Raw genomic sequence first — 24,728 nt, 5'->3', positions numbered from 1 at the left:
CTCCTAAGTGACTCATCTAGCAGTACTCTCCACTGTAGTGTAGAGCTGCCTCCGAGCAGCTTTGGGAAAGGGCTCTTCCTTTACAGTTCCAGTTAAATCTGTGCTACCTTAGGGAGCTAGTAACAAGTGAGATTCTGTTTAAACTGTTCATTTAAATTAGGTAAGGTGATGAAATAAGGGGGGGGGGGGGGGGGGGAGTAAGGGATAGGATACACCCTCTCATATTCATTGCTTACCTGATGTTTTATCTTTCTTGTGAACCTCCAGTTCATGCTGGGACGGGACGTGATTTGGGTTATTGTGTCAGCTCATGTCTGAGTGTAATAACTGTAAATGCTGTTTTCTTGCCATGTATTGTATATGTATTCGCTTATATAGGTGTAAATGCAAGTGTCTCATTGCTAAAGTTTTATTTTGTTTACTTGTACATCTATGCCCGCCGAGGCATATTTTCTGTTTATGCATGTATAGGTTTGCAACTGTCTCTGTGCCCAATGTCAGTCAAGTGCTAAATGTTTGCTGTACTGTGGTGGTGCATTGCTGGTTTTCAAAATTCTAATGTGATGTATATTCATCCCTGCAAGTGCCTAATTTGTATGCTGACGTTTCTCAAAGTACTGTGTATTTTACTGTGAAGCATTTACCTTAATTCCTGTGGTGCAATGTATACTGTATCTAATGCTTGCTTAACCCTGTGTAACCCCGGCTGGCAATTCTGGTGGTCATAATTTGTGGCATAGGCATTTAGGTAGATTGTTCTTCTATTTTTCTCCAAGGCTCAAAGACTGTGTTTAAGTTATTGCAAGTTGCTGGAGAACTACTGCCATCAGCACAGCCTCAGTGTTATCCCTATTTTTCTCCAAGGCTCAAAACTGTGTTTAAATTAGTGCAAGTTGCCGGTGAACTACTGCTATCAGCATAGACTCAGTGTTGTCCCTATTTTTCTCCAAGGCTCAAAGACTGTTTAAATTATTGCAAGTTGCCGGTGAACTACTACTATCAGCATAGTAGACAACAAGTGTTGTCCCTGTTTTTTTTTTTCTCAAAGCAAAGGCTTAAAAAACTGTTTCCTGTGGTAAGTAGTTATCTTGGTATTAATATGTGCAAGATGTTATTCTGTCTATGGTAAACTTTTTGTATCAACTGTTGTTTATCCATTTGCAATAATAAAATTGCGTTGTACCTTCCTCATTGTGTCTGTTTAAAAGGGAAACACATTGCTTGCCCCTCTGATAGAATACGAACCTGGTCCCTAGTCTAATATATGGGACATAACATGTGCTCTGGGCAATGCTGAGGAGTGGCAGCTGAGGAGGGGCCCAGGTAGCTGGCTGTAAGGGGTTTGGAGCCACACACCGGGACTGCTGCCCTTCAGAGACACAGTGCCGCCAGCCAATCAGAGCTCACGGACCGGCAGCGTGTCAGCAGCAGCTGCTGGTGGCCAACTCGGATTGGCCTGCAACCAGCGCCACATTAGAATGACGGTGGCGCTGTTTCTCAAGGGCTGCAGGTGGCTGCCTGCCTAGTGTCAATGCGAGGGTGTGTCTCCAAATCCTGGGGACAAGGTCAGAGGCTTCGGGTAAGAAGGGGGGAAACATAATTTTGTAAGGGGCATTACTGTGTCACGAAACCACGCACCCCTTTCTGGAGCGTGCCCGCATTCAGTGCGCACAGAAAAATTTCCTCTTTGTGAGCGAATCGAGCCACCGCGCCCGAAGCGTGGTGAACGAAACGAGCCCGCGAAGGTACAAATTTGTACTATTGGTGGCCAGGATAATACTGTTGAGACAAAATAACAATGCTGTCAACCGCACTTCTGCCCTCACTCTACATCACGTCTTTTAGCTTAAGGGGCACTAGGATCAACCCTACCCTAATGAGTACATGCAAAACACCCTCTTTATGAATTGGTGCATTTTTTTACAAAGGGTTAGAGAAAGTGATGTCACAGCAGCTTAATTGCTGAAATGTCAGATCCCAATAGGACACTGTTGTAAGCATGCAGCAAATGTATTCAGTTATCTGCAATAGAGCAGGGAGCAGTTAAATACTCTAATGTTACGGTTTAGCATAGCTCTATTGGATTGTCAGGGTACCGATGGACTATGTCTGTCACATTCATATTTATGCAAAACACCTAAAGATTAACTTGCTTGCACTTTAAAATGATTAAAACTACAAAAGTATTGTATAGCAAACATTAAAAATCACAATAAAACAAATAGGATGGCTTGCACACAAAATCAAACAGTGTATATTCCTTTCAGTAAGTAACAAATCTGTCTGAAAACAGAGAACACAAAAACATCACGATGTACAACATAATATTGACTCACACCATCTGCTTCCCAATGTTTTTAGTGTGTGAAAACACTGATAAGTACAGATGTACAATACCTTGTCATTTGTTCCAATCTCCATCTCTACAATGGCAGCAGAACTGTTTACTTGATCTGTGTGCCTGGACTGTGATTTTACATCTATCCTCCACTTCAGGCTCTTTAGAGAGTTTTCCCATCTGGTGTGACTAAGGACACTTTCACGAATTTTCTTCTTGTGGTTTTTCCAAAATTTCGCAATGACCAGTGATTGCTCTGCCGTGATCCCTCCTTGTTTTTTAGTCTGTGCCGTCAGAAAGACATCGATCTGATTTAAATCCATATCTGCAGATACGATTGACTGAAAAGAGAAAGAAATGATTAATAAACTACATAAAATGCTCAGAAACCACGTTATTATGACATGTGCATCACTCAGAGAACAGAGAACAGAGGTCGCTGTAACACAGTGGTGGACCCAGGGCAAAATTAAAATTACGGAATTAAAAAAAAAAAAGTTTTTTCTGGAAACTTGTTTCGAGAAAACTTAAGAAGTACAATTTTTAAGTTTTCTCAAAGGAAAAATGTTTTCCCCTGGTACAGTCTGTGTGGGGGACAGTTACATTTGAAGAATTCGCAAGAGTAAAGGCCCCACACACGGAGCGATATAGCGGTCGATCCGGTGGCTTTGAACGATATCGCCCCTATATTGTTCCGTGTGTGGGCATGATATCGCCCGCTGCGCGCTCCCGTGGGGTCGTCAGTCGCTCCTCCAGAACTTTCTGCATGTTCAATTGATCTGGGGGATCGACGAACAATCCCGTGCAGCGCTATGTTGTTGGGGGAGGGGGGGTGTGGGCATATCGGACGACTGGCCACCGGATCGCTCAGTGTGTGGAAATGGCCTATGTTGGCCGTAAGGTGCATATCGCACAGTTTCAGATTTTGAGTTTATATTATGGTTAGATTTGGATTAGGTTCAGGGTTAAATAGATAATTAGGGGTGGGCCCAGGGTATACAATAAATGTTTTAATTGTCTTATAGATGCTGATCTTACGTTGGTAATTATTGGGAAGATTTTCAAAGCTTCTAGAGAGTGGAAAAGAAGACAAGTGGAGAAGTTCCATGTAGCAACCAATCAGCTTCAACCTATGATTTTACAGAATACTTGATAAATGCTAGCTGGAAGCTGATTGGAAGCTATTTGTACGACACTTGTCCACTCCGTAGAAGTTTTGCTACACCTCTCCCAATGATTGCAGTCTATGCTTTCTATAAACGACAGGAAACACAACTGAGATGAGGAAATGTAGGATATTCCAGAGCCCGCTACTGTACACCCAGGTCACCGTGAAATTGGTTCTGCATCATGATAAACTATGGCAGTGGTTCTCAACTCCAATCCTCAAGTACCCCCAACATGTCATGTTTTCTGGATTTCTTTAATCATGCACAGGTGAGTTAATCAATTTTGCTGAGTCAGTAATTATCCCACCTGTTTCCACACACAGAAATCCTGAAAATATGACCTGTTGGAGGTACTTGAGGACTCGAGTTGAGACTCACTGTACCATGGGATTGAGGAGATTGAAGGGGTAATTAATTAAATTGTGGGTTTAAAAAATTGGAGGTGTTGTCCATAGGAACCAATCAGATTCTGGCAATCATTATCTGGTACAGTCTTACGGCAACACCTCCACTTTTATAAATATGCACTTAGGTCCTATTCAGGGTGAAGGACTGAAGCTATAGAATATTGAGGGTAAGACACAGCAGTTGTACAAAGTAAAACAACAATTGAGGAAAGTGTTGTTTTTTTTTTAATCTATTTTCCTATTTTTCAATAAAGATACAAAAAAATACATTGAGTAGTACAGAAATAACAATACGTTCACAATAATCGGGTAAAATAAATAACAGGCAACTGTGAAGTGAACTTCCCAACATTTTGGCCGAGGTATGAACGTTTGTCATGTGTTTTTGTTGTAACCGCACATGTTATGTATTACTGCTTCCCTGCATGTGGTTATTGCAGGGAAATGTTCAGAATGAGAGACGCGCTATGCTCCCCCGTCATTATTGCCAGCGCTATTCCTAGATAGTGCGCTGGTGAGCAATCAGAAGTTAAGAACAGTTAGTGGCACCGACTATTCCGATGTGTCGGTTTTGTCACCTTCAGCTGTCGCTGCCGCACACACAGCGTTGTCCATGGCGGGTTTTTTTTTCGTTGTTGTTATAGATACTGCGGGTGCCGCTGGGAAGTTTAGACCGGCGCATGCACTGCAAACGCTGGTCACAGACGCCGATAGATGGAGAGTGAGAGAGCAGAGTACCACATTGGGAATATATACAAACAATAGGTGGAAATGGGACTAGGGTTACAAAAATATAATCATAAAAACAAACAAAGACAAAAGCTATGAGCCGTATTCAATTTGAGCCGAGCCGCGATACTTTTCCACATCCCGGACTTTTCGCCTGTTTTGTAGACGGAAAAGTATCATGCGCGTGCCCGCTTTACTCCATATTCAATTTGAAAGTACGCAAAAACGGGACCCGGCGAAACTGGAACAGGCGGAAAACACTGTCAGATTTGGGGAAATTAGCCTGACACCCCCCAAAAGATGCTCTGACATGGAGGTTCCCTATGGTACCCCCCGATTTGGCTTGCTGAAGGTATTTGGTCTTTTTAAAACAGGTTTAATTGCTGCTAAATAGCGTTTTTCTATAAGTGGTGCAGAAAAGTATTCAGGAGTATTTTTTCCAGAAAATAACTTATCCCAGCAAATTTGGGGTACTTGAAAATGGGGGTCAGCATATTTAAAAGTTGCTAAAGTAAAGCTGAAAAAAATTGTGAAAAATCCACCTGCCGAAAGCATCTGCAATCAAAAAAACACCTGGGGCATACTTGGGGATCCCCCAAGAGTTAAGTTCGCTAGTTTTTAACTTTGTACCCCAACATTTTTTTTTGGCCCCCTTTTTCAAAGTCATTTTTTGGGGTGTCCTTAAGTGTTTTTTTAAATTTTTTTGACACAGTACCTTTGGGGGACTGTCTGAAGGCTGCACGGGGGTTCCGGCAACGTTGCACCCCAAAACCCCAATTCTGCACTTTTTTCCGCCTACTATTCATAGGAGAAACTTTTTCACCTATTACATTGCATTGACTTTCAGCATAGGCGGAAAGTCTTTCAAATTGAATACGGAGTAAAACCAAAACAGGCGAAAATGGCGAAAAAGTATCGTGGATACAGACTTTTCGCCTCAAGTCCGAAGTGTATGAGAGAGAAAGACTGAAGCCACATGTAACATTACGTTGTGTAAACAGACAGCAAAGAAAAACATTGGACAGAATGTCTATATATGGAATATCAACATTGTCAAAATGTCAACATTAGCATTAGGGTTACCTCACAAGCACACTGATGAAATGTTGACATGGTCAGGATGTCAACATTTCATCAGTGTCAACATGTGCACTGCTGACACATTCATTGTCGACATACCGACCATGTGGACATGTGAGCAAGGGTTTCATGGTGCATGTCGATATAATATACGGAACTCCTGTAACCCTGCAGCATACTGCACTCCCTATAAAGCTGTGGTGTCATTACCGTCAGCTGTAACATGTGCATGCTGTTGTCACGTTGTACAGCGACATATTCCCCTATCAGCGACTTTTTACACTACTTTATTCTCACAGCATCCCGCTTCCCATGTCCTAATCAGTCCCCCGACCAAATTTCGTGACTTTCTGGTTGTTAGATAAAACTGACAGCTCTGAATAGGGCAAGTGTAATTATGGCCACCCATACATAGGAGAGTTGTCTTTTCTAATTACTGTATTTTATTGAAAGAGAAAGAAAAAAAAAAAAAAAAAAAGATTTTTGTGCTTACCTGTTAAATCCTTTTCTTCGATTCCATAGGGGACAGAGGCCTTATGCAGGGTATAGGTTGTGGGTTGGATTCTGGGTACCACACGGATAAACTTATTGAGCACAGCACAGACTCCCCCTCCCCTTATACCCCGCCCCCAGCCACCTCAGTTTAGTTAACAAGCCTAAAGCCAGGGGCGAGGAGGAGGAAAAGAAAGACTGGCATGCACTGGGGTCCATACACACAAGAAATGTGAATAGGAGAACCGGAAGTAGAGCAGAGCCCTTGCAGGTCAGGTGCGTCAGGCAGGCCACCCTGTGTCCTCTATGGGTTAGAAGAAAAGGATTTAACACATAAATCTCCCTTTCTTCTTCCTCCATACGGGACACAGGCTTTACGCTGGGACGTCCCAAAGCCGTTCCCCTAAGGGAGGGGACGCTCCTGGGCTGCGCTGAGAACTCTTCGCATAAAAGCCGCATCAGGAGAGGTGAAGGTGTCAAACGAATAGAACTTTAGAAACATATTGGCAGAGGACCACGTGGCCACTTTACACAGCTGCTCCGCAGAAGCACCACGTCGCACTGCCCACAAAGTTCCCACCGAGCAGGTTGAATGAGCCCTCACCACACCCGGTGCTGAAATATTCACTGCCGCATAAGCGCGGCGAATAGTCAAATGGATCAATCTGGCCAGCGACTACTTAGTAGCCGGCCAGCCTCATTTGCGAAAATCATACAGGACAAAGAGAATCTTTCCTACGCAAGTCCTTTGTCCTGTCCACGTAAATCCGGAGAGCTTGCACGACATCCAAAGATACCTCCTCTGGTGAGGAATCCGGAACCTGGAAAGAAGGAACCACAATCTCTTGATTGATGTGGAACCAAGAAACAACCTTAGGAAGGTAGCCTAGACGTGTTTGAAGGACAGCTCTGTCCTGGTGAAAGATTAAAAACGGAGAGCGACAAAACAATGTGCTCATGTCAGACACCGGTCGGGCAGAGGCTATGGCAGGGAGGAAGACAGTCTTCCAGGTAAGCCAACAAATGTCTACAGTATCCAAGGGCTCACAAGGCGAAGACTGAAGGACCCTAAGAACCAGGGACAAATTCCAAGGAGCCACCGGCGGTACAAACGGGGATTCTATGGGGAGGACACCCTGAAAAAAGTCTGATCATCAGGCAACAGTGCAATCTACCTCTGAAAGAGGACCGAAAAAGTTGAAACCTGCACCTTTAGTGAAGCAAATCCAGCCCCGTCTGCAAAGAGAAGAGGACTCAAGAGAGTCGGAATGACCTGGGGTTAAGATTCATAGCCGAACACCAGTAAAAGTTCTCCAAACTAGATGGTAAATCATAGCTGAAGAGGGCTTAGGGGTATTGAGTTAATAACCGACCTGGAGAACCCCTTAGCTTTCAAGACGGATGTCTCAAGAGCGACTCAGTCAAAGCAAAATGGTTCAGATCCAGATGCCCTGAGACAGAAGATTAGATCACAGTGAAAGGTGCAGAGGAGCGTTGACGGAGAGACCCTGTAGATCCGCGTACCATGCCCTCCGTGGCCAATCGTGAACCACTAAGATCACCATGCCGCCCGCTATTTTCAACTTGCAGAGGACCCGCAGAATTAGAGAGATTGCAGGAAAGATGTACAGGAGTGGAAAAGTCCACAGAACCGACAGAGCATCTACCAGAAAGGCCCCTGGATCTCTGGTACGAGCAGTACCTCGGGACCTGGTGATTATTGTGTCGAGTCGCCATCATGTCGATGTCCGGCAATCCCCAGCGAAGAACCAGATGAAAGACGTCCGGATGTAGGGCCCATTCACTCGAATGAATGTCCTGGCGGCTTAGGAAGTCCGCTTCCCAACTTTGTACTCTGGGAATGTAAACCGCAGACATGGACGGAAGATGCCTCTCTGGCCAAAGAAGAATGCGGCTGACTTCCCTCATGGCAGCATGACAGAGTAGTGCCCTGATTATTTATGTAGGCGACAGCCTTCACGTTATCGACCTGTACCTGGACAGGGTGACCCCGAAGCAGAGGTAGAGCCCGACGCAGGGCCCTGTAAAACGCTCGGAGTTCCAGAATGTTGTCTCCCGAGCTGACCACGGTCTCTGTAAAGTTTGCTCACAGGACACTGCCCCTGAAGACTTGTGTCGGTGATAAGGAGTATCCAGTCCTGAACCCAAAAGGGATGACCCCTGGTCAGTCGGGACTCCAGGACCCATCACAATAGGAAGTGGAGTACCTCCTAAGAGAGAGCAATTGTCTGAGACCTGAGACGTAGATGGAATTTCTCCCACCGGGCTAGAGTCTCCAATTGGAGAGGTCGGGAAATAAACTGGGCATAATCCACCATGTCGAAGATGGAGACCAGAGAGCCCAGAATCTGCATGCAAGAGTGAATTGACATCCGGCGGTGATGCAGTGAATCTTGGACTGTAAGTCCCTAACCTTGTCTGCCGGGAGGAACACCCACTGAGCCCTGAAGTCCAGTGAGGCCCCAAATGCACCATTTCCTGAGAGGGAATCAGAAACAACTGCTTCCAATTGATGACCCATCTGTGAACCTGGAGAAGATCCACTGTGATCCGGACGTGGGGACTGGGCCAGGAGAAGCAAGCCGTCCAGATAGGGAAAAATTCTAATTCCCTTGCACCGAAGATGAGCTGCTATGACCACCATGATCTTCTTAAAGACCCGAGGAGCAATGGAGAGTCCAAAAGGCAAAGCACGAAACTAGAAATGATCCTCCTGGACCGCAAACCTGAGGAACCGCTGGTGTCTGAGACGGATGAGAACATGCAAATAGGCATCCTGGATGTCTAAGGAGGCCTTGAAGTCCCCTGGCTCCATGGCTAGAATAATGGAGCGAAGCGATTCCATTCGGAACTTAGGAGTCCCTCAACAGGTACATGAGAATTCCCATTTAGCCCGATCTGCAGCAGGCAAAGGAAGTTATGTGCTTAGAAATTAGGAAGCGCCTATTAGGGTGGGCCCAGGCCTCTGCCAAAAGGACCTCAAGCTGTGCAGAAGAAGGAAATTCCGCAACTGCCTACTGTAGCATTGGACATAGGAGCTGGATCCACATTCTTGATAAGCAACAACTGCTTTATCAAGGAAACTAAGTCTACCTGAGGCTGGGAATCTTCCGGAATAGAGGCCCAGGGGCTGAAAGCCTATCCACTACCTTTAACATTACCTGGGTTAGCGAGACAATCCAAGCAGGTTCTTGGGTAGGTGAAGCTGAAGGACCCGCCTGCTGTGGGGTTGTAAAACAGCGAACACAAAGACCATCATGGTCCAGAACCTGTGAAGAGAACACAGCAGCACAAGCCCTGCAATTACCCAGTACCGAAGCACCCGTCTCCTTGGGAACTTTACCCCTGGAAGACATAGTATAGCAATCCAGGAGGACCCCACACACCAGAGCAAGAGACCGTGATGTGCCACACAGGGTAGAGCAATGAATGTAAATGCACCACAAATAGAAATATAAGTGGGGCTATGCAGAGACACAGACTATAGCAAAGTAAAATAAATCGTCAAACACAAGGACACATTCTAAAATTTCAAATTCAAAATTTAAGGAAATAAATCCTCAACAATCCACCCCAAGAGAGGGGAAAGGAGCTAAATGTATAACCTGACCACAGAGGCAGGGAACACGGGGAGACAGGAGCCTGCACTCTCCACAGACAAGCTATTTTGGTGAGTGCACTCCAATATGTGCAAAAATTAATCCTAAACACAATTCGCACCTATACAGATGTATCCATATACATCTAGCCCCCTTTGCTAGTTAAACAGCCCTTCTAGTCACGCCATACCGTGGAGCGTCTTTTTGTGAGACTTTTTCCCTTCAAATGCGTCAACCTCACAGTGATGCAAATAGAACGCACAAGCAGCTTCTGCTGATTAAAATTATATACAGCATTCCTATATTCAGTGTGTGGCTGTATCTGCGTGTGAAATGCTACGTTACAGTGTTACAGCCGCTGACACTAACGTAGCATTTCGCATGCAGATACACCTGCAGCCGCGCACAGAACATAGGCATGCTGCATATCATTTTCATCAGATTAAGAAGTGCAGGCAGCGCAGATGTTTGGGCAGCTGAGCGATGTTTTGCTACTGCGCATGTGTGAAAAGTCTACAAAACCTTTACTGCGCATTGCTATGACTTGAAGCGGCGTCTAATCCATGGGCATTACAGGGTGGAGACAGGGAGGTGACCTAAAGTGATCGCAAAGGTGTCATGGACGAGTTATGGGAGCGTCATGGGCGTTACGGAAGAGTCATTGGCGTGTTATGGGAGTATTTCGGTGCGTGGCTGTGATTTCTTTCGCGGCACTTCAGCTACTGTTGCCATATTTTGGGAAAGTTACAAGGGAGGCTGTGAGCCAGGCAAGGGTTGCTTGGGGAGTCTATGTGCAACCGATTATGGCCCGTATTCAATATGTTTCGCACCCGTGATACTTTTTCGCCTGGCGGACTTTTTGCCTATATCGCGTTTTCGCCAGCGTCCCCGCGATTCCCCGTATTCAATATGAAAGTACGCGAAAACGGCACCCGGCGATACTTGAACAGGCGGAAATTCCTCTCCAAAGTGGGGTAATCAGCCTGGCAACCCCCAAAAGATGCAATGACATGGAGGATCACTATGGATACCCCCGAATTGGCCTGCTGAAGGTATTCAGTGTTTTTAAATGGTTACAATAGGCGCTGTTTTGTGTATTTGCATAAGTGGTGAAGAATAGCATTTTGTTTTATTTCCTGGAGAATATAACTAGTCCCTGCAAATTTTGGGTACCTGAAAATGGGGGGTAGCATATCTTAAAGTTGCTAAAGTATAGTTTAAAAAAAACGTGAAAAATCCACCTGCCGCAAGCACCTGCAATCATAAAAACACCTAGGGCATACTTGGGGACCCTCTGGAGCCTATTTCGCTTTTTCCCCCAAATTTCATTTTTTTCACCCCCAAAAACAAAGTAATTTTTTTGGGTGTTCTTAAGTCTTTTTTTTTTTAAATTTACGCAGTTTACATTTGGAGGACTGTCTTAAAGCTGCACAGGGGTTCCCGCAACGTTGCACCCCAAAACCCCAAATCTGCACTTTTTCCGCCTGCTATTCATAAACGAAACTTTTTTGCATATTACATTGAATTGACTTTTCGCCTAGGCGGAAAGTATTTGAAATTGAATATGGCGATACATTTCCGGCAGGTGATCTCGGCTTTTCGCTCCAAATTGAATACGGGCCTATGCGTTGATGGTAGAGAGATCACATCCATCAGTGCAGTTGAGCACTGCTCACATATGCAAAGTGGGCATCGCAGGGTTAGCTCAGACCGTCGCACAGAAGAAATCAAGAGGAATGCTCAAGCTGACATTTGCATATTTTCCTACTGTCAAATCCACAAGAACTCGCAGCCGCACATGAACGGTGTGTATGTCTGAATCAAGCCCTTTTGTAAGATATAATTATGTCAAAATAGAGAGAGTAACTGAAATTATCTTCTCAGGCAAAATGTTGCAAACGGTAACTGGCAAGTGAATCCTAACCACAAATAAAATAATGTTAGCGGCTTGTGATCTGATTATATTTGTGATTAAGGTGTCTGTGTTCCAGGCTGTGTTTGAAAAATTAGTTAGGAGCTGATTGGCTGGTACTTTATCTCCATCCACGGCTTAGTACATAGACCCCAACGTTCCATATCTAGCATGTGAACTAGGTTGTAGATTTTCTAAATACAATTCTAATAAGAAAGGTTTATTCCTCTTTACATTCGGTCCCACGTGGGTACTCAGGATGTTTTAAATGGCTTCCCTTGCTCCTATACACTATGTTGACAAAAGTGATTGGACACCCCAGCGGAAGCGAAATGCCTACATGGGCACACAGGTTCACATGGTCACTAATATGACGGTTTTGACAAGAACACTTTGTAGGGAGGCCCATGGACTTGCAGTTCAACAGAAAGGTTTTTAGTAGGTTGACAATGCCACCTGTTATGTTTCCAGGGCATGGATTGGTATACAGAAAATTCAGTAACCTGGATGGACTAGCTAGCTCAGAGTCCAGATCTAAACCCCATTGAGAACCTCTGGGAAAAATTGGAGCTATGGTGCGTTCTAGGCCGACTCCACCTTCTCCAGTGTCATAGTTGGTCACTGTACTTAAGGTGGAATGGCAAAACATACCGCCTGCTGTTGTCCAGGAACTTGTGGACAGTTTACCAAGAAGGGTGTCTGTAGGTCCACCACGTGCAGTGAAAGTACTGATGCCAATAAAATCTCGTTAATCTATTTGGTGTCAGTGTCCAATCACATTTGTCTACATAGGGCCTGATTCAGACCCACTCGCGAGCGGCTGTCCGCTCGCAAGTGGGTCGATGTTATGCACTGAGCATGCGCACGACGGAGGGAGCTCCATCGTGCGCATGCGCCAGACGCGACGAGCGAAGGAAAGTCCTTCGCTCGTTGTGTCCGATCAAAGGGGGCGTGCTGTCAATGTTGATTGACAGCACGCGCCCTTTGGTGGGCGTGCCGGGGGCGTGCCTCCCTGACGGGGGCGTTCCCACGGGGGCGTTCCCATTGTATTTAGTGATCAGTGGGAGTGATTTTGGCTCTGATAGAGCCAAAATCACTCCGGAGCTTGCGGTTGAAAACCTCAACCGCAGGCTCCGGCTCGCAATTTCGATGGTCGCGATGGTCTCGACCATCGCGGCCATCAAAAAGCACGCTCGTATAGCCTGTGGGTGGTGACCCACAGCTATACGAGCGTCCAGGAGGACGCTCCATGAAAATGGAGCCCGGCCCTCATTCAGAGCGTGCGCTCTGCTCAGAGCGTACGGCTCTGAATGAGGGCCATAGTCTATATTATGTTAGATGGCTGATACTAGTTTCTTTCAGCAGACTGATTAATTGTCTGGTACTTTCATATATCCAGATTTACGCTTTGCTTAGGCTTCATTAATCAGATTTTTATTTTAAGCAAGAAAGATAGAAGCAAGAGATGTCTGGCTGAATCATGAGTTAAAAGGGATGGGAAGGGAGAGTAGTATAAAGAAGAGAAGAGTTGATGGGAAATGAGTAAGACTGTATGGCCTGGATATTGTGCTGAGGTGGGCAGGTCTGACAATGAGTAATGTAATATGAATGCCTATGAAAAACTCCAAAAACTCCCTTTACTAGAAAGAACGAATGGGGGAAAAAAATCTGGAAAAACATATTGCACTGTAAATTCTGCATAATATAAATAGCTTCAAGTCGCAGAAATAGCTGGGAGTAGCAAGACCGGTGTAAATTATAGATGATAGGCATCAAACAGTGGGGCCCTATTAAACGTGGAGTACTGAGATCAGCGTTTTTTTTTGTTTTTATTTGCACGAATATAAAGCTATTAAGATAACTCGCATACGGTGACTGCAGCGTTGTATCCATAATAAGGTCAGACAATGGCAATTCTTCTGCAGGCCCACACAATGCTTTCAGATCAAGTATCTGTCTAGAAGCTACGGCCTCAATTCACCTCCTGACCGTAGGGAGCAGGGACGGAGATTTTAGCACAAAAATGTTGTTTGCGGTTTGGAAGGATTGTTACAATAGAGCAGCTTGCCTATTAGATCTTGTCTGACAAGCTCGGAATTAAATCTTTTGTTATGCACAGTAGTGGAAATGTACCAAACCAAGCCCCATTCTTTGCCAAAGTGGACAGGATTTTCTTTAGTTAAATATTTTCAGCACGTCTGCCAAATATTTTCCATCAAGGAAATTCAATTACAGTCCCACTGAAAGGAATGACAATATTAAATGTTTCCCAATGAACAAGTCCTTTGATTTTCTAGCTTAGTTTGTGTTTCAGGGTGGTGTGAAGGGCATTTATTTCTCCAGCACTTTTACTTTAAAATATTTTGAGCACACGCAAAAAATCCCTTAACCAGAAAACAAAATGTGCTTTATCTTCAACCGAGAGGCGCACATTCCAAAATGATTGCATGAAAATGCCAAACTCATTGGGCCTGATTCAGATCCACAAGCAATGCCGATACTTACACAGTTTGAGCGATCGTTAGCCACTGCGCATGCATGAAAGCCATACTGCGCACACGCAGCGATTGTTTTGCGATCATGCACAGAGGATTCACTCAAAAAGTGAGTGACTGGTAGTCAGCGTTTGGGAAGGTAACGGGAAGTGGCTGGAAAAACGCAGGTATGTCGGGACCGTTTACACACGGTTTCTAGGGCATGCCTAAATTGTCCAGTGTGTTCTTGCTGGCAGCAGGAGGCAGCCCTCTGTGTGTCTGGAGACCCGCTGTGTCTGCGGAACCTTACGGCGGCCATACACAGCACGATATACGTGCCGATCCGACGGATCGGCGCGATATAGGTGCTATATCGTGCCATGTTTGGGCACGATATCGTACCCAATATCGTGCTGCGCGTTCCCACGGGGTCGTACATCGCATCCCCAGGTCTTCCTGCAAAACCATCTGACCTGGGATGCGATGTACGATCCCATTCAAATGGTGGAGGGGGGAGCCGGCATACCGTGCAGTTTGCGGGGACCGCACGAATGCCGGCAGTGACAGCACGATCCGTCTGCTGACGGATCGGCAGACGCACTACACGGTGCATTGCACCGTGTATGGCCAGCATTAGACTTACTTAGAAAGCTGATGGCCGCCTGATCGGTGTGCGATGCTTCTGGTTTTGTGCGCAAGTGGCGGATGTAAGATGCTTCTAGTGGGCACCTCTAAACTCTGGAAGGCGAGTGGGTCATTAGCATATTTTTGCAATTGTGTTCCGTGAGAAATTACAAGTACATTTGTGTCCACACCTGAATCAGGCCCATTGAGTTATATGATAATAGGGCTACACTGCAAAACTCTGTTTTAACACATAATTGTACTAAATGCTTCACAATTTGCCTTAAACAAAATGCAATAACAATTGTCTAATATGAACGCAATGCAAACAAGGGCCCTCATTCAGAGCCGTACGCTCTGAGCAGAGCGCACGCTCTGAATGAGGGCCGCCCTCCATAATTATGGAACGTCCTCCTGGACGCTCGTATAGCTGTGGGTCACCACCCACAGCCCATACGAGCGTGCAGTTTGATGTCTTGACCATCGCGACCATCGCCACTGCGAGCCGGAGCCTGCGGTTGAGTTTTTCATCAGAGCCAAAATCACTCCCACTGACATCACTAGTGATGTCAGTGGGCCGGCTTCTGACGGTAGGCGTTCCCTTGGGAACGCCCCCGTCAGGGAGGCACGCCCCCGGCACGCCCACCAAAGGGGGCGTGCTGTCAATCAACATCGACAGCACGCCCCCTTTGATCAGACACAACGAGCAAAGGAAAGTCCTTCGCTCGTCGCGTCTGGCGCATGCGCACGACGGAGCTCCCGCCGTCGTGCGCATACGCAGTGCACAACATCGACCCACTTGCGAGCGGACAGCCGCTTGCGAGTGGGTCTGAATCAGGCCCAAGGTTTTTTAGTTTGTTTTTTATCTTAACCATTAGCTCCACTTCTTCCAATGAGATAAATCAAGTGAAATTCTTTCTTTAAGCCCCAGAACATATATCAGTTACTTCCTAATTGTATGAATAGAAGGTGGTGAGGAACAACACCAACATAGAGCCATATTCAAATAGGAGCGAAAAGTCAGAGGTCGGACTTTTCTATATCATCACTGTTTTTCCAGGGGATAACGTATCGGGCGCGTGCCCGCGTATTCAATTAGGAATAGACAAAAACGGCACCCGGCGGAAAGGTATCGAAAAGTCCTGTCACTTTTGGGGAAATCAGCCTGTCACCCCCCAAAAGATGGTCTGACATGGGGGATCACTATGGGTAACCCCAAATTGACCTGCTAAAGGTAATTGGGGTTTTTAAACAGCCGCGGCAGGTGCATAAATGTGTCTGTGAAGCAGTGGTGAAGAATGGCATTTAGCTTCAATGTATTGAAAAAATAACTAGTCCCATCAAATTTGGGGTACATGAAAATGTGTACTAGCATATGTTTAAGTCCCTAAAGTGATTTTTTAAAATTCTTCAAAAACCCAACTGCCGCAACCACCCGCATTCTAGAAAACACCTGCCACATATTTGGGGACCCACCCCCCCTCAGTCTATTTTGCTATTTTGTAAGTTTGTCCCCCAACTTTTTTTTTTTGGCCCCCAAAATTAAACCACTTTTTTCGGGGTGTCCTATCGAACTTTTTAAACATTTTTAACACAGATTACTTTAAGGGGACATTCCAAGGGGTGCAGGGTACTTTTTCTTTTTCTTAAGGCTGCACCCCAAAACCCCAATTCTGCACTTTTTTCGCCACCTATTCAGTGGTGAAAACTAATCCCTGGTTTTTTACAAAGACTTTTCGGACCTGCAACGAAAGACTTTGAAATGGAATATGGGGATAAGTGTAAATGGCGAAAATGACGTTATCGGCGATACGGACTTTTCGCTCCTAATTGAATACGGCCCTAAGACTATTTGTAATAGACCAAGTAGTACTCGGACACAGGAGAGTGGTATGGATGGCCTACAGCCATCAGGAACTGCAGGTGCCCCTCCCCCAACCCCTCCTGCGGTCTCTCTGATATATGTCCCTTATTGCCCCTGGCTGCCTCTCTTTTATCTCTGACCCCCCTCTTTCTCTATCTTTTCTGGTGGTGTGAGTTGGAGGGGGGGTTTGGAGCCACAAGTTGGGGGGGGGTATAAACATTGAACTTTGCGCTGCAGTACACAATATAATCACACCTATTAAGGTTACATATACTGATATTACTTGCTCTAACGTCTATTCACAGGATCATATTTCTATGTTAGAGTTATATAATCAACCGAGTTCCGTTGTGTCCTCTCTACATGGGGTTAAATACCGCAGTTCAGCAGTTATACCCGTTTTCACCAATCAACTACCTATGTGAAATTTGATTTCCTCATTTATTAGCAAACTACAAATTAAACAACCAAAGGAGATGGCTTGGGCTGAGGATACCAGTGCCAGGCCTGTTATACTGCTGTACACCTAATACACCTGCAAGTCATACTGTAAGGACAAGTGGTGTCTCTCAATCCTGTACCAGTTACCAAGCACTGTATAACCTAAAATAATAAAATCAGCTTTTCTACTAGTTCATTGCGAATTAAAAACTATATTAAACCAATATGACACTATTCACTTTAGTGAGCTCAAAGCTATAAGAAAACACCAATAGATGTAGACTGTATGCTGGGACACCAAGTTACTGGCTACATAAATTGTATGTTTCTATTTCACTCCTATTAAATCTTATAATACTAATGAGGAGACCATTATTGCTAGAACTCATCTATAGCAGCTTTGTCCATCTAGTGGTCTGAGACATGATGTGCAGTGCTGTACTTCTATCCACAGAGACCCATTCACAGCTTCACCATCTCAGTAGCAGACACAGGGGGAGATTTATCAAGCAGTGTAAAGTGTGGAGAAGTGGACAAGCTGAGAAGTTACCCATAGCAACCAACAAGCTTCTACCTATCATTTTATAGAGTGTACATGATAAATGCTACCTTGAGGCTGATTGGTTGGTATGGGACAACTTCTCCACTCTGCTCATAATATCTCCTACTATGGGAGGAATTGAATTAGCCGCGATAATGCTATGATTGCTCTCGCGCTAAATTTTTGCACCCTTTGCATGCAAATTCTGCTTATCATGTCTATTCGTGCACCCGTTTTTCACACAATTAAATTACAAAAGGTGCGATGCGGCATTCGTGCTTTTACCCACAATAAGTGGAGGTGAAAATGGGGAAATCTGCCTGTACCCCCCAAAAAAGGCAGTGATATCCCACCACGGCCCTAACTGTGTGGAGTTTGTATATTCTCCCTGTGCTTGCGTGGGTTTCCTCCGGGTACTCCGGTTTCCTCCCACACTCCAAAAATATACTGGTAAGTTAATTGGCTCCCAACAAAAATTAACCCTACTGTGTATGTGTGTGCGTGAACATGTGGTAGGGAATATAGATTGTAAGCTCCACTGGGGCAGGGGCTGATGTGAATGGCCAAATATTCTCTGTAAAGCGCTGCGGAATATGTGTGCGCTATATAAATAACTGGTAATAAATAAATAATATAACATTAAGGTCAATCAGAAGGATAACTGGTACTTCTTCCCAAAAAATCAAATGTGAGTAAATCTTAATTACCTCTGTGTGTAAAGTTGTCACACATAACAACCACAGAGCACCATAACAGTGAAGCAAATACCCGAAGGCACCATTCAGTTCCAGTGTAACAGGAGGTTTTTTAATTGCTCTATCTTCTAGCAAAAGCTCACTATGTTACTGCTACAAATATGAGCCTTGTGGCCTCATTAGTTTAGACCACCTGTGATCCACAAAAAGCAGCCCCCCCAATAAACCCCCCCTCCCCCCCAAATCGCACTGAATATTTTATGTTATCCACACTAATAGGGAATCCTCACTCTAGCACACATTATTTAGCCATTTGCCTGATATACGGAGTGCGAATTGCTTTTTGGACACTCTGCGACCTCTGTTTAGTCGGCTCAGTCACAAGTTCTCAAACTCGGTCCTCAAACAGTGCATGTTTTCCAGGTTTCCTCACAGAATCACAAGCAAAATTATTAGCTCCACCTGTTGATCTTTTAAAATGTGTCATTGAGTAACAAATACACCTGTAGGTGACCTTGAAAACGTGAACTGTTTGAGATCCTGAGAAGTTTGAGAACCTCTGCTCTAGGAAATAGGGACCACAGTACGCAAGAAATTAATAAAATAGTTCTGTACACCTCGGTGAAAAATCTGATCCAGGGTCCCCCATATCTGGTCACAATCTACAAAACACTAACCAACACATTACACATCCTAAAAAACTACTACACATCATGGCTGCCATTTTCCTGTCCAGTATAATGATGCAGATACCACTGCCCAGAAAAGAGTCAGTTATACCCCTTTTACACCACAGCTAAATCACAGGTTATTGTTGGGTTACCCAGGGTTGCTGTTAGGGGTAAAAGGGTCCAGGGTTGGATCCCCGGGTCGAGTGACACAGCAATCCAATTCGGGTAGTTTGCAGGGTTTAACACGTCTGACCCGGGTCCCGTTTCCAGTGCTTGGAGATGATGTCATCTCCAAGCGCCGGCTGTCATCTCCAAGCGCCGGCAGACCAGTTCCACTGCACCCATGTGCAATTTGAACAGCGCCGACTCGGGAATAACTTGGGTCAGCGCCACGGTCTAAAGGGGGTATTTGGTACCTTGTTCCAAATACCGGGTCAGACCTGGGACATTAGTGTAAAAGCGGTATAACATTGCTTAGTGGAATCTTATAAATATAGTAATGCTAGTAAATTATAATCTAGTACACTATAAACAGCCAGGTATATCAGTGGATTTCAGACTTGGAACATTACAAAGCACTGTAAGCGCAAAAGAGTAGAACAAAGACCCTGCACGGGTAAATCTGGTAGTGGTCTATGGGCCTGATTCAGAGCCGCTCGTAAGCGGCCGCTCGTTCGCTCCGAGCGATGTTTGCCCAACTGCGCATGCGTACGGATCGTAATACGCATGCACGAACCAGTCAGTCCGGCCGAAAATCGTTTGTTCGCTAAATAGCGAATGCCTGCTATTTTCAGTGACAGAATGAGGCGTATGTGGGTGGTAACAGGGGAAGGTGCTTGAAAATGGGGAGTGGAGATCTGAACGCAGGCGTGCTTAAAGGTCAAAACGGGCATTTTAAGGGTGTGCATAATTAATACAGCAGCGTCATTGACCACGTCACTGGGTTATTTTATAGCCAGAACTGCTCGCAAAATTGTGGTAGCAAAAACCAACCACAAGAATAGCGAGCAGTTCATACCCTGGTCGATTTACTCGATTAATCAAATAAATAGCAGACATGACGTAGGATACGAGCGGCCAGGGGGCGTATTTTTTCAAAAAACAACCGCAAGTTTTGTTCGCTCGTTCAGACATAGAGGCGTGAACAGACCGCAAAGAGCGAATGGTTCATTTGAATAGCCACCCCTATTTTCTGAACGAGCGAGTGCAAATAGCGTCCGGCTCTGAATCAGGCCCTATGCTCGATCATAACACTTACTAATTCGCTCACAGTAGCCTAGAAAGTTAATCATCCTTGGTACACATTTAATAAAATGAATAAATCAGCACAATTGAAAATATACAGTGCAAGGTCACTAAAGTTATTTTTGTTCTACTCATCGTTTTTATACACAAAAAATTGGCACATTTCGTCAATTACCCTCATATGACATAATGCAAGAAGATTTGGCTGAACACAAGGTGCTGCAGTATTATGGAGCGTGCCCAGTTTTGGCAGGCAAGAAGCTGGAAGAGAAGCTCAATAAAAGATATTTGCAATATAGGTTATCAAGACGCTGCCTCATCTTATAAAGTGCTCCAGTCAGCAAGGAAACCAAGAACAGCTTCTCCTACTTAACAAGCTCACTCCTAAAGTGGCTTGTAATAATATATACAAGGGCATGGGGACAAGTGGCTAGTAATAGCCATTAGCAGAAACAGACTTATGGCTTGGACACCCACTTACATGTGACTAAGGGGTTGCACAAAGAGTCATTTGTAATTTGTATTTTTTCCACAATTCTGGGCTATAGTAACTGTTGACATCTTTATCACTCAGGGGTCTATTTATCAAGCAGTGAAAAGCATGGAGAAGTGGACAAGGGAGAAGTTGCTCAAAGCAACCAATCAGCTTTGAAGTAGCATTTATCAAGTACAGTCTATAAAATAATAGGTAGAAGCTGATTGGTTGCTATGGGCAACTGCTCCACTGGTCCACTTCTCCACGCTTTTCACTGCTTGATAAATAAACCCTTTAGTTACTTATTTTAAATTTTTTAGTAGATCAATATGTTGCTATATTGGCACAAGCCAGGCCAATTATACCTTTTACATCTAACTGCACACAAATCTCAGTGTATGCGGGCTGACAAATTACCACCGATTCCATTTAACATCTAAGCGTGCTCCATCATAGGGGTAGGCAACCTGTGACATGCCAGCTGCTTTAAAACTACACATCCCAGCATGCCCTGCCATAGTTTTGCTGTTAGGGCATGCTGGGATGTGAAGTTCCACAGCAACTGGAGTGTCACAGGTTTCTAAGAGCGGTCATCAGGTTGTGATTGTAACTAGTTGACTGCAGCTATTGAAATTATTCATGCACATTTAGGTGGAGATTTAATAAAGCTTGGAGAGAGATATAATTGGACATAACTAGCACCAACCAATCAGCTCCTAACTGTCATTTTTCAAACACAGCCTGTAAAGTGACAGTTAGGAGCTGATTGGTTGGGGCTATTTATCTCCAATTTTATCTCTCTCCAAGTTTTATTAAATCTCTCCCTAAGTGTGTTTCTGTGTTTGTGTCCATACAGTTTTTCTGTTGGTGATGGTTTACACTGAGTTGTTATGGTAACCTTGCCACCGGGGATACGTATGACGTCATTACGTCTAGCGTCCGGAAGTGAGCAGACGTCGCTGGTGTAAGCTGCACTGTGGTGTTCTATAAATAAAGTAAGAAGAAGTGTATGTATTATTTATCCTGATGAAAGTATGTAAAAGAAAGCATCTAAAACGTTGACTTCAAAAAGTCGTGTGTTTGCAAAGCCAAGAAGTGCCGTCCTAATAGACACACACACACACACACACACACACACACCTGGCTCTCCCAGGTATAAATTAATATGCCTCGGTGTCCGCATGTAGAAATTAGATACTTATCAGTAAGATGCAGATCTCGTAGGGCTTGTGAGGAGTATTTATTCCAAAAGTTAGACAATCAGCTACGTTTCAGTGCCTATATCGTGGCGGCACTGTCTTCAGGCTAACAGCTAACATACAAATAAAATTACATACCTTAAATACAGACACCAGTTACAAGTGAATGTCTCCAGGGGCGGGGCTAACCACCAAACCAGGGGGCGCATACTAAATGACATCATCACTGCTATACAATAGTGCTCCCATCACCAAGGTATGTCATTTTGTTTGTATGTTAGGCACTGAAACGTTGCAGATTGTCTAACTTTTGGAATATATACTTCTCACAAGTCCTATGAGTGCTGCATCCTACCGATAGACATACAGTATATACACACATATATATATTATATAGTTATATAGTGTATATGTCATTCAGACCCGCTCGTTAAGATACACACACACATATATATCAGAAAAATTGTTTTTGGAGAGCGCTTCAATATTATTGTCTGAGAAATAACATCTCATTGATTTATTGTAAGAGAAATAAAATAATCATAATAATGATGTGAGTGTGATGGTTGTTCCTTAATTAGCACCTTTCTGAGTACACTCAAAACTAGTTATACAAAAATTCATACCTGTATTGAAGTTTAACAATTTAATATCACTAAAACATATTCAAAATAAGTAAAATTAAAACCTTTTTTTACATGCTGTAAATGCAAATCATTTATACAGAATTTTGCATATATTGGTGCCGTCTAATGAGCGGACTTATCGTTTAGCCAGTTCAATTTGTTTTTAATGATGTTTTCACACAACGCGTTTCGTCGATGATGCCTTCATCAGGGGTGTTGAACTTTTAAATGATTTCTGAGTGACTTCTCCTATTTGATTAGCATATTGATTGTTCAGTAACAAAAAAAAAAAGCCCATCCAGAGCTGCACAGAGAGGAGAGGGAACATTTTCTGACAATAGCATTGAATTATCTTTAGAAGTATCTAACATGAGGAACTTTAATGATAATGATCACTAATATAAAGTACACTTAGGAGTTCTGACTTGAGGAACTGATTAAGAAAGACGTACAGTTATTAGGTCCTTTTTTTGTACCTGAACAATCAATTATTTTATATACACAGACACACACACACAGATATATATATATATATATATATATATATATATATATATATATATATAACAAATTATGCTCACTTTGGATGATTCGCAATTTAGTACATATTGTGGATTCAATTGGCCGGGAGGTTACGTACCTTGCACCTAAAGTTTACATGGGCTACCCGGGCAGAAAAACCTTGCTTTTTTCTATACATATCCCATAGATGGGCGAAACAAAAACAGGAATGATTTTCCTACCACAGTAACTCATTATGAGCACAGCCGCACATCGCGTTGGAACCTCGCACTTATCAGAATCGGCCGGTGAGCTGCTTCTCAGATTTCCCCTGGAGTGAGGCCAAATTACCTGCACCTCAGCGAATGTGGTGTTTCCAGTGTGTATGCAAGTTCAACTGTTTGAAAGTGATGTTTATGAGAAGTTGCTAAGTGTTATTTCTACTAGACTTCTGTTTATTTTATTGTTAGCTGAATTAAATGCTTAACGCTCCTCAATAAACAACTTGGATAGCATTTTGTGATCATTATACTATGTAAGACATTACAGATCTGCAAATGCATAAATATTTCCATGAGTGTGTTTACAAGAGCTCTCCTTCCAAATTTCATACTAAATTATATCAAGAACAATTAAGGGAACAGCTGCTATATTCAAATTGTGAGGTCAACAAAACTGTGTGTCTACTAATTAGTATAGACATCTAACAGAGAATATGACAGCCCAGGATGGCATCTGATGTCTGATGTGCACCCCTAGTGGTGGATTAATAGATTACTTGTCCACATTGCTTCCTAACTAAACCCACTGACCATGGGTGAGATGTACTAAGCCTTGGAGAGAGATAAAATACCAACCAATCAGCTCCTAACTAACGTTACAGGCAGTGTTTGAAAAATGACAGGAGTTGATTGGTTGGTACTTTATCGCTCTCCAAGGCTTGTACCAAAAAGTCATACTTCTGCAAAAGACGTGTCTTATGTAAAAGAGTTCACCTGAATGGTACCCCAAGGATGTTTAGCACTCAACATTGGCTGCGTGACCTTTGAGGTAATGTCTCACGTTACAGTACACAAGGTATGGATACTTTTAAAGTTTTGATCCAAGTTGCTATTGGTAAACCACAGTCGCATGATGTAGCGTTCGAGAATCTGGAACATCTCTGTAAAACTATATACTCCCTTATTAAGCTTAGAAAAAATGAGTTATTGTTTCAGCACATGTATGACTCAATTGAGGATCTGCAGCCTGGTACATGGAAAACAATCTCTTAAGGAGCAAGTAAAGGCACTTCTGACATTAATTCATAATAAAGCATGTGTATCCTCAGGCCAAGGGGGAGGATCGCCCCCAGTTTGGGGTTAGCTTTAGACATTATTTGGATGAGCAGGAATTCCTGTGCCATTGAGCTCATATGAGATCACTGAGCCAAAGTACTAAACATTGCCAGGTTACTCTCATTCCAACACACCCTACGCCTCTCGGACACCTGGGTAACAACTTCTCCTACCCCCCTTCCCAACCTCCCCACAACTCGGTCTCTTACTCTGTCTTTCAATATAATTTTCTATTGTTAATGTTCAGATCCTGTACTCAGATTTGCTGTTGTATCTATATAGATTTTT

General features: G+C 43.9%; 1 protein-coding gene across 4 annotated transcripts in view; it reads right to left on the bottom strand.

Annotated features, from left to right (window-relative positions):
* The window catches only part of COMMD1 (copper metabolism domain containing 1), a 160,335-nt gene that overhangs the window by 107,851 nt on the left and 27,756 nt on the right, over positions 1-24,728 (bottom strand). For all 4 annotated transcript variants that reach the window (XM_088477207.1, XM_088477206.1, XM_088477205.1 and 1 more), the window contains exon 2: positions 2,398-2,679. In XM_088477207.1, coding sequence (XP_088333333.1) covers positions 2,398-2,679 — 282 coding nt within the window. The remainder of the gene's footprint in view (positions 1-2,397; positions 2,680-24,728) is intronic.

The sequence above is a fragment of the Taudactylus pleione genome, unplaced genomic scaffold, assembly GCF_031769625.1.
Source record: "Taudactylus pleione unplaced genomic scaffold, aTauple2 ptg000201l, whole genome shotgun sequence".
In the NCBI taxonomy this organism is placed as follows: domain Eukaryota; kingdom Metazoa; phylum Chordata; class Amphibia; order Anura; family Myobatrachidae; genus Taudactylus; species Taudactylus pleione.
The sequence above is the reverse complement of the archived record's forward strand: the minus strand, read 5'-3'. Positions and strand labels throughout refer to the sequence as shown.